Source organism: Nipponia nippon, unplaced genomic scaffold, assembly GCF_047370975.1.
Source record: "Nipponia nippon isolate SJK-2023a ecotype South Korea unplaced genomic scaffold, ASM4737097v1 scaffold_19, whole genome shotgun sequence".
NCBI lineage: Eukaryota > Metazoa > Chordata > Aves > Pelecaniformes > Threskiornithidae > Nipponia > Nipponia nippon.
The window spans coordinates 2,716,926-2,726,846 of record NW_028262335.1 but is presented as its reverse complement, the minus strand read 5'-3'; the positions used below and the strand labels follow the sequence as shown (position 1 = coordinate 2,726,846).

Genomic DNA, 9,921 nt, shown 5'->3' with positions numbered 1-9,921 from the left:
CCCGGGGCCGCCCCCGGCGGCGGGGCGGAGCGGGGCGGAGCGGAGCGGCCATCCGGGCACCATGGCGGCGGCGGCGGCGGCGGAGGAGCTGGCGGGGCGGCGGGGCCGGGGACCGGAGCCGGGGCCGGGACCGGGGAGCCCGGCGGGGCGGGCGGGGGGCGAGGGGTCGCCCGGGGGCGGCCGCCGCGTCTTCAGCCCCGCCGGGGAGTTCCGCGAGTTCTCCCGGCGGCAGCTCCGCGACATGGAGAGGCTCTTCCGAGAGTGAGTGCCGACAGGGGCGGGGGGGGGGGGGGGCGGGGGCGGGGACGGGCCCCCCCGGGTGGCACCCCCGGGGCCCGGCCGGGGGAACCCCGGCACCCCGCCTGCTGGCGGGGGGCCGCTCCGGGCGGGAGAGGAGCCCCTGTGCCCCCCGGCTCCTTGCAAGAGGGCGCCCCCCCCACCCCAGTCTTTGCAGGAGGGACCCCCCCAGGACCCCCGGCTCCTTGCAGGAGGGACCCCCCCCGGACCCCCGGCTCCTTGCAGGATGCTCTCCCCCGCCCCAGCTCTTTGCAGGAGGGCTGGGACCCCCGCCACTCCTTGCAGGGGGGGATCCCTGGGACTTCCCCCCTTCCCCCGGCTCCAGCACCTCGCAGGAGGGATGCCAGGGACACCTTCCCCCCCAGCTTCTCGCAGGAGAGAGCCCTGCGCACCCCCGGATCCTTGCAGAAGAGCCCCCCTGTCCCCCATCTCCTGGGAGGAGGGACCGTGGCACCTAGTGCTGGGGCTCGGGGGTACCGCAAGGGACCCCCGCGTCCCCTCTGCCGCAGTGCCGAGGGGCCCCTCGCGTGTCTGCCAGCGGCGCAGCCCCCAGGGCCGCGGCGGCAAGGCCAGCGTGGGTGGGCGGCGTGTCCGCAGCGTCCCTGGCCGTGCTGCGTGCGACCGCGCACGGCGGAGCGCGACTCTGCGAGCTGAGCCCCCGGCGGGGAAGCTGGCAGCCAGCGTCGAGCGCTGGAAATTTCCAGGGGGAGATAGAAACTGGGGTGGGCTCCTACCGCGGTCACGCCAGGATGCGCGTGAGGAGCCGGGAGCGAGCGGGACGGCCCGGAGCATCCCCGCAGAGCCCGCGGCGCGTTGGGCGCTTTGTGCAGGCAGCATGGAGGCAACGCGGCTCCGGGAAGCGCGGAGACGGCGTAGGCGAAGGCACGGCTGTGGCGTGCCGCTGCCCCTCGCCCTGGCCGGCACCGGGGTGCTGTGTGGTCTTGCTTGGGTACGGCCAAGTGCCGTGGAAAGTGAGGGGGAGGGGGGCGGCGGGGCCCGAAGCACAAGGCTGGGGGGCTGTTAGGGGTGCAGGCACGCCCTCGTGGCATCCCTGGCAGGGCGGGGATCCCCCCAGCCCCTTCCCCGCTTCTTCCCGGAGGGCTGTTGCCCCATCGTGCGGCCACGGCAGCGAGACGTGCAGGTTGCTGCTAGCGGTCTCTTGGGCTGCAGCAGAAGGGAGCCCGTGTTGCGGGGGAACCGTGCTTGGGGTCCCCGGGGGGAGAACCGCAGCCGGAGCGGCCGCCTCTGCCGCCGGCGGGGATGGACGACCGTGGGCGCCGGTGCTGCGGCCGCCGCGCAGCTGACGGCGTGGGGGGGAAGCGGTGCGTGGTGGGAGCCTGGCCGGCGCCGCGCAAAGCAGATGGGTTTGCCCTGACACCTGCAGCGTCTCGCTGCGGTGAAAAGAGCAGCGCCGGGGCTGCGCGCCCTCCGGCGAGGCGGGCCCGGGGGTCTCGCAAGGAAAGGATGCTGTCAAGCCGAGCCCTGCCACGCTGCCCGGGCCACCGCAGCCGTCCTCGTGCTGTGACAGTCTAGCTGTACAGGGTGAAGCGAGGCGCGGAAGGTTTTAGCCCTGTACAGGGGAGATGTTGCCCTCTAGGAGCTTCCCCGGGGGAGAAGCAGAGGGATGCTTGCATCCCTGAGAATCGGAGAGGAGGGGAGCGAGAGCGAGGAAGCGCCCTGCGGCTGGGGGGATGGCTTGCACGGGACGAGGTGGCAGGGCCGCGCTAGCAAAGGTGCCTCTTGTTGAGAAACTCTCGGAGCGATGCCCCAAGAGGGGTCCCAGAGGCAGACAGCCGCAGCAGGCGGAGGCGAGAGCGGGGCTGGTGCGGGGCCCGTCCCGTTTCAGGGCCCCCGGCAGCGTGGGAGAGCAGGAAGGCGCGCCGCCTGCGACACGGACGGAGCAGACCGCAGCAGAGAAGGTACAAATGAGTCACGGAGCTGCAGCGCGGCGAGCGTGGTGCTCTGTGTGGCTGCCGCAGTGCCTGCAGGCACAGCAAAGAGAAGCGACGCCCAAGAAAAAAGTGAAATCCGAACCAGAAACGAAAAAAAAAACCCTGGTCTCGACGGTTGCAGCTGGGTAGCTGCTCGCTTGCTTCTGCATTGCCCCAGGACGTGCCGCACCGCAGGGCCTTCCTCTTGCACCCGCAGTCGTGCGCAGGAAGAGCGGTGGGAGGAGGTGACGGCAGCGAGCCTTGCAAGGGGCACCGTGGGGAGAGCGGCTGCCCGTGCCGTGGAGCCGTCCGAAGCGTGGATCCGTGCCGGCTGCCTGGCGAGAGCCGGCTGTGCCGTGCCGAAAGGCTCCGGGGCGTAGGGCAGGTGCCGCTGGCACGGCCCGCAGTGCAGCCGGCAGGGCCGTTGGTGGGAGGCCGGATGGGACAGCGGCGCGGTTGCAGGCGGGGGTCTGAGGAGGGGTGTCCCTGCCGGGGTCCGTAAGCAGGCTCAGGAAACGGAGGTGCGCCCGGAGCTCTCGGTCGAGGCCAGGCGTCTGGACAGGCGGGAGCGGTCACCTAGAGGTGGCATAGAGAGGAGGAGGTGACTGCAGCGGCCGAGCTCGCGGTCCCCGCAGCCGAAGGGGCAGGGGCAGCCGGGAGCACCTGCGCGGAGCGCAGCCCCTGGGAGCCGGGCCGGCTGCGGACTCCGCCGAGGGGAAGGTGGATCGCGACCAAGGGGCGACGGGGGCAGCGGCGCCTGCTGGGCTCTGGGCCGTGGCCCGTCCTCCCTCGTAGCAGCCGCGGGGAGCGTGTGCTCAGGCTCCTGGCCCGGGGAGCCAGCAAGCGGGTTTGGCAGCATCCTGGAGGTTCTCCTGCCAAGTGCTGCGTGGCAGCCGAAACGATCCTGGACGATGCTCCGGGGGGCCGTTAGCGGTTCCCCGGCAGCTTCCCGTGGTCTGGCGAGCCGCCCGAGACGGCTGGTGCCCGGGTCCTTGCTGTGCCTGCCTCGCTCCCCAGCCCGCGTGGGCACCGGGTGTCGGGTGCCAGGTGGGGGGGCTGCATGCGCTCTGTGCCCTGTGGCGATTCGACAGGACCCCGTGTCTCCGTCGCGCAGGTATGACGCGGGCAAAGACGGCTTCATTGACCTGATGGAGCTGAAGCTGATGATGGAGAAGCTGGGGGCTCCGCAGACGCACCTGGGCCTGAAGAACATGATCAAGGAAGTGGACGAAGACCTGGACAGCAAGCTCAGCTTTCGGGAGGTGAGGGGCCCCGGGGCCCTCCACGCTGGCAGGGAGGCATCCCCGGCTGCCGCTCGGCTCAGTGCTGGGCTGGGGTGGCGGGCAGAAGGCGGGGAGGGAGGCGCGGTGGTGGCTTTGAGGTCTCGGGGGAGCCGACGGCAACGTTTCCCCTCGCAGTTCCTGCTGATTTTCCGCAAGGCGGCGGCGGGCGAGCTGCAGGAGGACAGCGGGCTGCACGCCCTGGCCCGGCTCTCCGAGATCGACGTCTCCACGGAGGGGGTGAAAGGTGCCAAGAGCTTCTTTGAGGCCAAGGTGAGGCGAGCACCGGGGCACACGAGGTCCTGACACGGGACGGCGATGCACAAGGGTGGTTTGGTGGCGGCTCGCTGGGGACGACGGGCGGGCAGGAGGTGGAGAGGTTGGGGTGGGCAGCAGGGCTCGGTGGGGGTCTCGGGGGACGCAGCCAGCTGTGCCACCATCTGCAGGTGCAAGCCATCCATGATGCCAGCCGCTTCGAAGAGGAGATCAAGGCGGAGCAGGAGGAGAAGAAGAAACAGGCGGAGGAGCTGAAGCAGAGGAAGGCGGCGTTCAAGGAGCTGCAGTCCGCCTTCAAGCAGTGACGGGGTGCTGGCGCGGGGCCGGGCAGGACTGGTGTGCGGTGCCCGGGCCGGGAATGCTGTGTGTGCCATGTGCCAGCCGTGCCGGGAGCGACGTCGGAGCCGTGCGCTGGCCGGGACTCCCCGAAGGCCGGGCTGCCGGCGGGCTCCTGGCCCGCCTTTGGCACGGCGCCCGCCTTGCTGGCAGAGCCCGGTCGGCCCCGGCTCCCCCCCGCCCCCCCCCCCCCCCCGCCTTGCTGTGGTGTCTGTAGGTGTTGTTTGTGTCCCCTCCCTGCATCCGCAGAGCGTCCCCTCCCGCCGAGGCGCTCCGTCCCCGAGGGCCAGCGCCGCGGGCAGCAGCACCCTGTCCCTTGCCCGCAGCCGCGGGCGGGGATGCTGCTGGCGAGTGCCAGGGGAGCCGTGACCGGGACGCTTGTCCCCGGGCCGTCGCGTGTTGCGCATGTGTTGTGAGGCTTGCAGGACAGGCGGCCGCGGTGGGTGTCGCGGCGGCTGCGCCAGCTCGGCGCCTGTCGGCATTGCTGTGACGCCTGTGCCGAAAGCCGGGCGAGCGCGGCGAGGGCCAGGTGCCGGCGGAGGGGCTGTGCGGGCCCGCGTGCGCGGAGCTCGGGGGTGGGAGCCCACCCCGCTGGCGTCCAGCCCCCGAGGGGCCGAGTGACGCTGCACCCGCCCGCCTGTGCCTCGCTTTATTTTGGTACAAGGCGTAGGGAAAGGCAGCTGCTGGCTCGCAAAGCTGTTGTGGTTTTTCGCGTTGTATTCAGCCCAGGAGGGCGGCGAAGTGTTGTAGCCACGAGCGGTTTCTGTCAGTCGATGGAGGCTCCCGTGTTTGTGGGTGGCTGTAAAGAGACGCGTCTGTTCCGTAGCGTCCCCCGTGCAGCGGTACGGGGGGGTTGTGTGTTGTTTTTTTTTATTTGAATCCCAAATAAATATTATATTTCGTAAGCGTGCCGGGTGCTGGCACAGGGGGCCGAGGTGCAGCCGTGGCTGCGGTGGGGGGAAGGAGGCTGCCGGGGAGCTGGGTCCGGCCGCGGGCCCCCGGTCTGTGCTGCTGGAGCCGGCCCCCCCGGGCGGGCGGTGGCGACAAGGGGCGAGTCGTGGTGGCACTGGGCCATCGGCGTGGGAAGCAGTGGGGGCCGGACCCAGGTGTGTGGATGTGGTGTTATCGAAGGTCTTCAGCATCGCTGCTGGCATCTGTTCCTGCACCCAGGGGCTGGCCCCCCCGGCTCTGTGGCCCCGCGGGCACCGGTGGGGTTTTGGCTAGCCTCGGTCGCGTGGCGCACGCTGCCTTGGGCGTGAGATAAGGGGACCGTGGTTCTGGGGTGGCGGGCTGGGGGGGGGGCCACGTCCTGGGGCGGCTGGTGCTGGAGGTTGGGGTGCAGTGGGGCTGCCTGGCAGCCCACGGGGAGCGGCACGGCCAGGGGGCTGTCTGCCAGCCGTCCCCTGAGAAGGGACCCTGCCTGTCGCCAGGTTGGGGCCAGGCATCCCTGCCGTGCCGCGGCACGGCGGGCGAAGGGCAGATGCGGCCGTTCCCAGGCGGGACGGGCGAGGGCGATAAGGTGGGGCCGGGGAGCCCGCAGCCCCCCCGCCCCCGGCGTGGGACAGTAGCCACGTGGTGGTGGTAGGAGGGGTGATGCCAAGGTCCCCGGTGGCCGCGGCGGGCGCTATAAGAGGGGCGAGCGGCCCCACCGTGGCACCTTGGGACTGCGCGACCATGCTGGGGGCTGTGTGTCTCGCCGTGCTGCTGGGCTACGGTGGGTGCGGGCGGCAGGGAGGGGACGGGGTGGCGGGGACGGCACCCCAGCGCCCGCCGTGGCTCCGGGCACAGGGGTGCCGGCGGGCGCTGAGGTCCCTTTGCCGGGTGTCGCGCAGCCTACGGATGCGGACAGCCGGCCGTGCCGCCGCTGCTGGGCCTGCGGGTGGTGGGCGGCGAAGATGCCCGGGCCCACAGCTGGCCGTGGCAGGTAAGGGGGGTGCACGGGGGTGGGGAGGGGGACGGGGACATTCCCCGACGGACGCTGTGCCCCTGCCGTCGCAGATTTCGCTGCAGTACAGCCGCAACAATGCCTGGCACCACACGTGCGGCGGGACCCTCATTGCCTCCAACTGGGTGCTGACAGCCGCCCACTGCATCAGGTGGGTGCTGGGGCGCCGGGGAGGTCCGCACCGGTGGCGAGGGGGAGATGGTTGCGGAGACTGACGGCCCCCTCTCTCCCCCCGGCAGCTCTAGCCTGACCTACCGCGTCGTGCTGGGCAAGCAGGTCCTGTCGGAGGAGCACGAGCCGGGCTCGGTGGCTGTGGGCGTGGAGAAGATCATTGTGCACGAGAAGTGGAACTCCTTCTTCATCATGTAGGGCATGGGTTGTGGCAGGGGTGGCGGGGGGGGCGCGTGTATAACGGCTCGGGGCTCCCCGGTCCCCACAGCTCGGGGTCCCCGGTCCCCACGGCTCGGCTCTCCTCGCAGCAACGACATTGCCCTGATCAAGCTGGCGCAGGAGGTGCCGGAGAGCGAGACCATCCAACCCGCCTGCCTGCCGCCCGCCGGCCAGGTACTGGCGAACAACTACCCCTGCTACATCACCGGCTGGGGACGCCTCTGGAGTAAGCGGCGGGGGGTTCCCGGGAGGAGTTTGGGGTGGGGAGGGGGGTGCAGGCGCAGGGTGCGAGGTGCGGCTGTCGTTGCAGCCAACGGGCCCCTGGCCGACGTCCTGCAGCAGGCGTTGCTGCCCGTGGTGGACTATGAGATCTGCTCTCAGAGAGACTGGTGGGGCAGCACCGTGCGTCCCACCATGGTGTGCGCCGGCGGCGACGGCGTTGTCTCCGGCTGCAACGTGAGTGCCGGCACCGCGGGGTGGCGGGTGCCCTTGGCCGAAGGCGGGGTGCGGGGAGGCGGGCGGCTCGGCAGGGGTGGCCGAGCGGTGCGGGGCCACGGACGCCGTGGGCGGCGCGGGGAGGGAGTGGCGGTGGCGGGGGGCCAGGAGGGAGGTGAGGTTACGTCGGTGGGGCGCCGGGGAGCGGGTATGGAGCGTCTGTCTGTCCGGGCAGGGGGATTCGGGCGGCCCCCTGAACTGCCAGCTCGGCGGGCTCTGGGAGGTGAGCGGCATTGTCAGCTTCGGCTCCGGGCTGGGCTGCAACACGGCCAAGAAGCCGACGGTCTTCACGCGGGTGTCTGCCTACATCGACTGGATCAACGAGGTGGGTGCGCTTTCATCTCCCCCCACGGCGGGGGCCACCACGCTGTCCTCGTGGCCGCCCAGCTGAGGGTCTCACCGCGAGCCTCCCTGTGTCTTGTCGTTGGCAGAAAATGAGCACGAACTGAGGATGCAGCACGTGGTGCCGACGGGTCTCGAGTGCGATAAAGGCAAAAGTGCTGTGGTGGCCTCGTGTGTCCTGCTGGTTATTTGAGGGGGGCACGTGGCGGAGGCAGGGCCGGATGCCCGGGGCCGGCTGTGGTGATGGCGGGGTTTGGCCCGTGTGCTCGTGAGGGCCCCCCGAGTCGTGCCACGGGGCTGGCCGGGCTCCCGGGGAAGACGGAGCGGGCAGCCGTCCCGTGAGCTGCCGCCCCTGGGCATGGGGAGGGGGGAGCGGGAGGCCCGCCCGTGGTGCCGAGGGGCTCGGGGCTTGGCTGGGGTCTGGCCGGGTGGTCCTGGGGGGCTCTAAGGATCCAGGTTTCTCCCTGGGGGGCTCTAGGGGACTTGGCAGATCTCAGGATGCCGTAGGGGACTTGGCTGGCCCTGGGATGTCTTAGGGGACCTTGCTGGCAGCAGGCTACCTGAGGACAGCTGGTTTGTACTGGGGCTCTTGAGGGTCCTGAGGGGGTGAGGAGGGCTGATTGGTGCTGGGCAGGGGACTCGAAGGAGATTGGGTGGAACCGGGGCCCTTGAGAGCGGCGTGGCATTGCCGGCTCCGGTTGCAGGCCCAGCGATGTGGCCCAGAAGCTGAGCGTCTTAGCGAGGGTCTCCTTCCACGGTGGCTGGGGGTTGGGGCGGGGGGTGGCGCGTGGGTCCGGGCTCTGGGGTCCCCGGGAGGAGCCGGGGCAGGCGTGGGGTTTGCCGGGGGAAGAGGCGGCCGTGCCGATGGGAGCAGGTGCGAAGAAGCTGGCCGGGAGGTGCGGACGGGTGCCGTGCGGCCCCGAGCAGAGCCGCCCGCCGTGCCGGAGCCTCGGGGAGGTGGTGGCGACGCTGCGCCTGTCGCCGTCTCGTCGTGGCTGCCGGAGCCCAGCGGGGAGCCCTGCGGCGGGAGGAGGAGGAGGACGACGGTGACAAGCGGAGAGGGACAGCGGCACCTCGAGCTCAGCGGGGGACGCGACGGACGGCGGCCAGCGAGACCCACGGCAGGCATCAAGCGCGCGGGGAAGAGCGGCGGGGCCACGCGTGCCGCTTGCCCAGGGCGGGGCTGCAGGTCCCTCCGGGGACCGGGCAGCACTTGCCAGGCTGGCCAGCGGCAGAGCGGGCAAAGCGGGGGCGTGGGGCGGGCGTTTCCGGAAGGGCCTGGCAGCATTTTGCCGAGGTCCGCGGCAAAGGGAGGGTACGCGTGAGCTGGCGGGGTAATAAGAAGCCTGCCCGTAGGATGCGTGGAGAGGGATGCCCTGCGCGCGAAGCGGGACTGGGGCCAGGCGGTCGGGGCGCTGGCGCGGAAGGGCCGGCGTCGGTGCGGCGGGGTCCGCGCTGCCTGGGACGGGAAGATACGGGCTGCGCGCGGGAACGCGAGCGACGCGGGCTGCCGCCCTTCCTCTGTGGCATCTTCCAGCGGGGCTGGCTGAGGGGCTGGGAGGAAGGGGCCGGGGAGGGGGACCCCAGGCGCGTGGGAGGCGCCGGCTGGTGTCGCGGCCCGGCACGTCGCGATGAGCTGTCGTGGTGTACGTGGTAGCCGGCGGGCCAGGTCCCGTGCAGGCAGCGAGGGCTGGGATGGAGCGGGACTGTGGCTGGCTCTGCCGCCCCCTGGTACCTGTGTTGGCCCGAGAAAAGCGGCGCTCCCCGCAAGGAGGTGGCGGCGGGCCACGGTCCCTGCGCGAGATTTGGCCGGTGCCGGCACGCCGCGGCCTGCGACGCCGTGCCTGCCCCGTGGCGGTTGGCGGCGAGAGCCTGCAGGGGTGGGTGTCTGTAAGCGGCGGGCAGCGTGCGGGGTGACAGGGACGCTGCGGGGCGCGCGAATCCCCACGGTGGCTGTACGAGCATCCAGCACAGGCGAGGGGCGAGCGGGGCGCGGCGAGGCTGGGGGAGCGCGGCGGCGGACGCGTCGGGGGGGTGCGACGCGCGGCGGCGTTGCCGCCGTCTGCGTGCCTGTAACGCGTCGGAAAGCTACGTAAGGGCGGGGATGCCTGTACCAACTCGGGGCGATGCTGCGGAGGGCGGCGGCCTGGAGCCAGGGAGGGATGAGGCGGGGGGGCCGCGGCGGCAGCGCAGTCCGGAGGGGTCTCGGGCGGGAGTCGTTGCGGGGCGGGCGGCGGCGTTGAATAAAGCAGCGCGGCGTGGCCGGCAACACGGTCTGTGTGTTTTTTCTTGTCCCCTCCGCGAGGAGACGGCGGGACGCCGGGAGCTGCCAGGTGGGTACCGACGCAGGTGAGTGCCGCGGGGGGCGGGACGGGCGGCGCGGCGAGGGTGGGCGTCAGGGGCGCGGCGTCGGCCGAGTCGTTTGTTAGGAGACTTGGAAAGAGAGCAGTTACCTACAGTGGCTAGAGATGAGGGGGGTGCTTTTTCTGGTCAAGCTGGGCATCCGCAGGATATTGACGTGACAGTATCGGAAAGGTGGCGTCAGTACTCATCGGAGTAGCTCAGGGCCCTGCCTCTCGGCGCCGCCCGTGGCAGCGACCGCCAGCGCCGCCGAGGCGGGCGCCGATGG

At 71.8% G+C, this 9,921-nt stretch overlaps 2 protein-coding genes across 2 annotated transcripts; both read left to right on the top strand.

Annotated features, from left to right (window-relative positions):
- Positions 1-58: 58 nt before the first annotated feature.
- Positions 59-5,025, top strand: EFHD2 (EF-hand domain family member D2). The gene is made up of 4 exons (XM_087755350.1): positions 59-261; positions 3,343-3,490; positions 3,647-3,781; positions 3,955-5,025. The coding sequence occupies exons 1-4, from the start codon at positions 62-64 to the stop codon at positions 4,087-4,089; spliced, it is 618 nt and encodes a 205-aa protein (XP_087611476.1). The 5' UTR covers positions 59-61; the 3' UTR covers positions 4,090-5,025.
- Positions 5,026-5,172: 147 nt separating this feature from the next.
- Positions 5,173-7,553, top strand: CTRC (chymotrypsin C). The gene is made up of 8 exons (XM_087755349.1): positions 5,173-5,834; positions 5,953-6,044; positions 6,119-6,216; positions 6,305-6,430; positions 6,545-6,681; positions 6,766-6,911; positions 7,126-7,275; positions 7,382-7,553. Exons 1-8 carry the CDS (start codon positions 5,714-5,716, stop codon positions 7,397-7,399), a joined length of 888 nt encoding a protein of 295 aa, XP_087611475.1. The 5' UTR covers positions 5,173-5,713; the 3' UTR covers positions 7,400-7,553.
- Positions 7,554-9,921: the final 2,368 nt, after the last annotated feature.

Excerpts from the sequence above, each read along its gene's own strand:
- EFHD2 (XM_087755350.1), top strand. The coding sequence starts at position 62 with ATGGCGGCGGCGGCGGCGGCGGAGGAGCTGGCGGGGCGGCGGGGCCGG. Across the intron at positions 3,491-3,646 it reads GCAAGCTCAGCTTTCGGGAG|TTCCTGCTGATTTTCCGCAA; the intron begins GTGAGGGGCCCC and ends TTCCCCTCGCAG. Across the intron at positions 3,782-3,954 it reads AGAGCTTCTTTGAGGCCAAG|GTGCAAGCCATCCATGATGC; the intron begins GTGAGGCGAGCA and ends CACCATCTGCAG.
- CTRC (XM_087755349.1), top strand. The coding sequence starts at position 5,714 with ATGCCAAGGTCCCCGGTGGCCGCGGCGGGCGCTATAAGAGGGGCGAGC. Across the intron at positions 5,835-5,952 it reads CGCCGTGCTGCTGGGCTACG|CCTACGGATGCGGACAGCCG; the intron begins GTGGGTGCGGGC and ends GGTGTCGCGCAG. Across the intron at positions 6,217-6,304 it reads ACAGCCGCCCACTGCATCAG|CTCTAGCCTGACCTACCGCG; the intron begins GTGGGTGCTGGG and ends TCCCCCCGGCAG.